Source organism: Aphanomyces astaci (assembly GCF_000520075.1).
Source record: "Aphanomyces astaci strain APO3 unplaced genomic scaffold supercont1.74, whole genome shotgun sequence".
Taxonomy (NCBI): Eukaryota; Oomycota; class Saprolegniomycetes; order Saprolegniales; family Verrucalvaceae; genus Aphanomyces; species Aphanomyces astaci.
The window spans coordinates 246,341-249,145 of record NW_009798337.1 but is presented as its reverse complement, the minus strand read 5'-3'; the positions used below and the strand labels follow the sequence as shown (position 1 = coordinate 249,145).

General features: G+C 49.2%; 2 protein-coding genes across 2 annotated transcripts; one reads left to right on the top strand and one right to left on the bottom strand.

The window, feature by feature from the left end:
• H257_15746 (hypothetical protein) lies at positions 1–847 on the top strand. Its single transcript, XM_009843945.1, has 2 exons — positions 1–402; positions 487–847. Exons 1-2 carry the CDS (start codon positions 111–113, stop codon positions 804–806), a joined length of 612 nt encoding a protein of 203 aa, XP_009842247.1. The 5' UTR covers positions 1–110; the 3' UTR covers positions 807–847.
• A 1,496-nt stretch (positions 848–2,343) lies between these two features.
• On the bottom strand, positions 2,344–2,733 carry H257_15745 (hypothetical protein; the record flags this gene model as incomplete). Its single annotated transcript, XM_009843944.1, has 2 exons — positions 2,344–2,583; positions 2,614–2,733. The coding sequence occupies 2 exons, from the start codon at positions 2,731–2,733 to the stop codon at positions 2,344–2,346; spliced, it is 360 nt and encodes a 119-aa protein (XP_009842246.1).
• Positions 2,734–2,805: the final 72 nt, after the last annotated feature.

Below are 2,805 nucleotides of genomic sequence, written 5' to 3'. Positions count from 1 at the left end.
ATGGAAGTGTAGAGACGGTGGTCGTATGGCTTGGTCGTTGAATTCTTCTTTGTCTTATAAAACACCCCAAGGGCGATGTCGTTCTTCATTTCTCGTTTTCACTTATTGGCATGAAGTTGTTTGCTGCTCTCGTCCACGCCGCCGCCGCCGCGTCCCAAGTCGAGGTAGACAAACTCGCGGTGGTGTTTGACAGCCTCGCGCCCATCGATGCCGGGGCCAAGGGCTCCCCCATCTCCAAAGGCAAAAGCGTGGCGGTTCAATTCCCCACCTTCCCGGCGTCAGATTTGGAATGTTTCGACGCTGCAGTGACCCTTGAATATGTCAACTTTACCGTCAACACGCTCAACATTGCCACCGACGAGTCGCTGTGGTTGCAAGCTGAATTGTGCCCTTCCGCCAACGGTAACCAATCCCTCCCACTTATACAGTCATCCCCTATAGCTCCGCCTTTCAAACCAATGCATATTCACGAGTTTTTCCTTCTAGGCTTGCCCCACTGCACCAAGTCCGACACCCCCGAGCGCATCCCCATCCAAACCTTCGATGAACAGGTCAAGTTCCAATGGTACCCACCGCCCAATTTTGTCCTTGACCCCGCCACCACGTACTGGTTCACGGTGCACTCGAACGGCGAAACCAAGGACAAGTTGCCCATCTGGTTGGACGGCGCCAAGACGTTCTCGACCGCGAACGACCCTAGGAAGGAGGTGCTAGTCGCGTACACCGAGTCCGAAGGCGGCAATTGGGGCGTGGCATTCCCCGTCGAGAACCGCCTTGTGCCGTCGCTCCAAGTATATTCTAGCTAAACTACTAACTACTTGCGCATGTGGATGCGTGTTGTGTGTCAGCTTTGAGCCGCTTGGTTTGGGTACTCAATAAATACGGGAAGCAGTGTACTGTTGCCGCCAGCCGAGAAAGTGGGGTGGGGGGTAAAACGAAGGCTTGTCGGGCCAATAATAGACTGCGACTTGTAGTCATTAGCTACTGTCGGATGGCTCAAGTCGAGTTTGGTGTCGGATTGTGTCTTTGCCAATAATCAAGGTTTTGGCTACGAAGAATGTACACTCAAGTTTACCTTGGAGAATACTCACGTGCCACTCATTGCGAAGAATCGAAAAAATAGTTAATGCTTTGTGTTATGTGGGGGCGTATTTTGCTACCAATTACTGGGTGGTCCGAGGCTGCTTGGCATCTGCGGTGGTGGAACTAGTCGTAGCGATTTTGTACTTGGCCAATATGGACTGCAGCCTGTCGCTCGAGTATTGTCACGACGGGTCAGTTGGCGGATTGCTGTTGTTGGACGTGTGATGTGGTTGAGCGCTCGGAACGGCAGCGGGCGTTGGAAAGGCCACTCCGTCCGCGTCGATTTTCCCTGACTTGTTGAGTAAATAGTCTCGTCTTGACACCGTCGGCACACCACCATTGCTTTGGATCGAAAGGGTTGGTACCTACCTCAAGTTGTCGTACAGAACATCCTGTCTGTTTAATCGAGTATTGTATACCGGTATTTGTGTATGAATATTTCTAGATACCAGATATGCAGTACATATATACAGTACCGGTATGCACTGTAGTAACTTATGGTGCATTTCATCTAAAGTCTACATACAGATCGGCCATCCTCAGGAGGAGACGTTTTAGTTTAAACGCCTCGGTTCTTTCAGTTAAACCCACGTAATGTTGACGTTAAATAATTATTACTTACGTTTTTTATCTCTCCATATATTTCCAAACAAAAAGGCTGGTTGGTTTAAATTCTATTACTCGATCAATTTTTCACCAATCGAAATTTTGAACCGTAACTTCTGTTGGTTTTGACCAGTTCTATCGTTATTACGGCTATTTTCCTAAAAAATATCAATACAAATGTGGAATAGCTGTCGAAAGACAAGGCATTTTTTTGTAGTCTTTAGTTGAAATGTACTCGGAGTACTGTGCCATAGGGAGGAATTGTAACCGGTGGTGGAGTTTCGAGATCGTTGAATTGGGTGGCAATGGGCTCGTTGGTGGACGACGACATGACACCTTTGATTTTCGACGGATGTGGCATTTTCCCCTTGGACTTGTTGGTCCTACCTAGTACGTTCGTTATGCGGCTGGTGATTTCGTGGCCCTGTGACCCTAACGCGTTTTGGTTTGTCGCCAGTGACCAACGGCATTAAACCTTGCGCGTAGCATGCAACCGCCTTGCGTTCGCTGCTTAGAAAACTCTTCTTGTGAGCGATAGCCTTGGGTTTAGTGTCGGCATCAAAGTCTTGAAGACAATACCAGATGTCGGTAATTGTATTACCTACCTGCAAGCCAGGAAGCCTCGGGTAGGTTTTCATTTTCGGAATCGGCACGTCAGTGTGCTGGTGCAATGATGGAGTGGGAGATCCATTTCTTGTGGGGCTTTGGAATGGGCTGGGGGTGGTTGTCCACATTTTTGATAATCGCCATAGTTTCCAGTGCCCGGAACTTGTCGGTTTCTTTCTCTCGCCGCGCCTCCAGCTCCTGGCACATCTTTCGCGCAGGTTGGCCATTTGTTTCCTTGCTTTGGCATCTCGCTTTTGCTGGCTCTTCAGCGACGCGCAGCTTTTGCTGCTAGGCCACCAGCGACTGCTGTTGCTGCACCAGCATGCGCACTTGTAGATCGAGCACGCTTTCCTTGGCTTTGAGGGTTTGGTACGATTCGTCCGCTTCCAGTCGGGCCACCACCACGTCCAACTCTGCTGCTACGAATTTTGACCACATCAAGACCAACAATTGTAAAGTGCAATGTATTGTGAATTCGCTATAAACTTCTCCAATCAATATTGAATCACC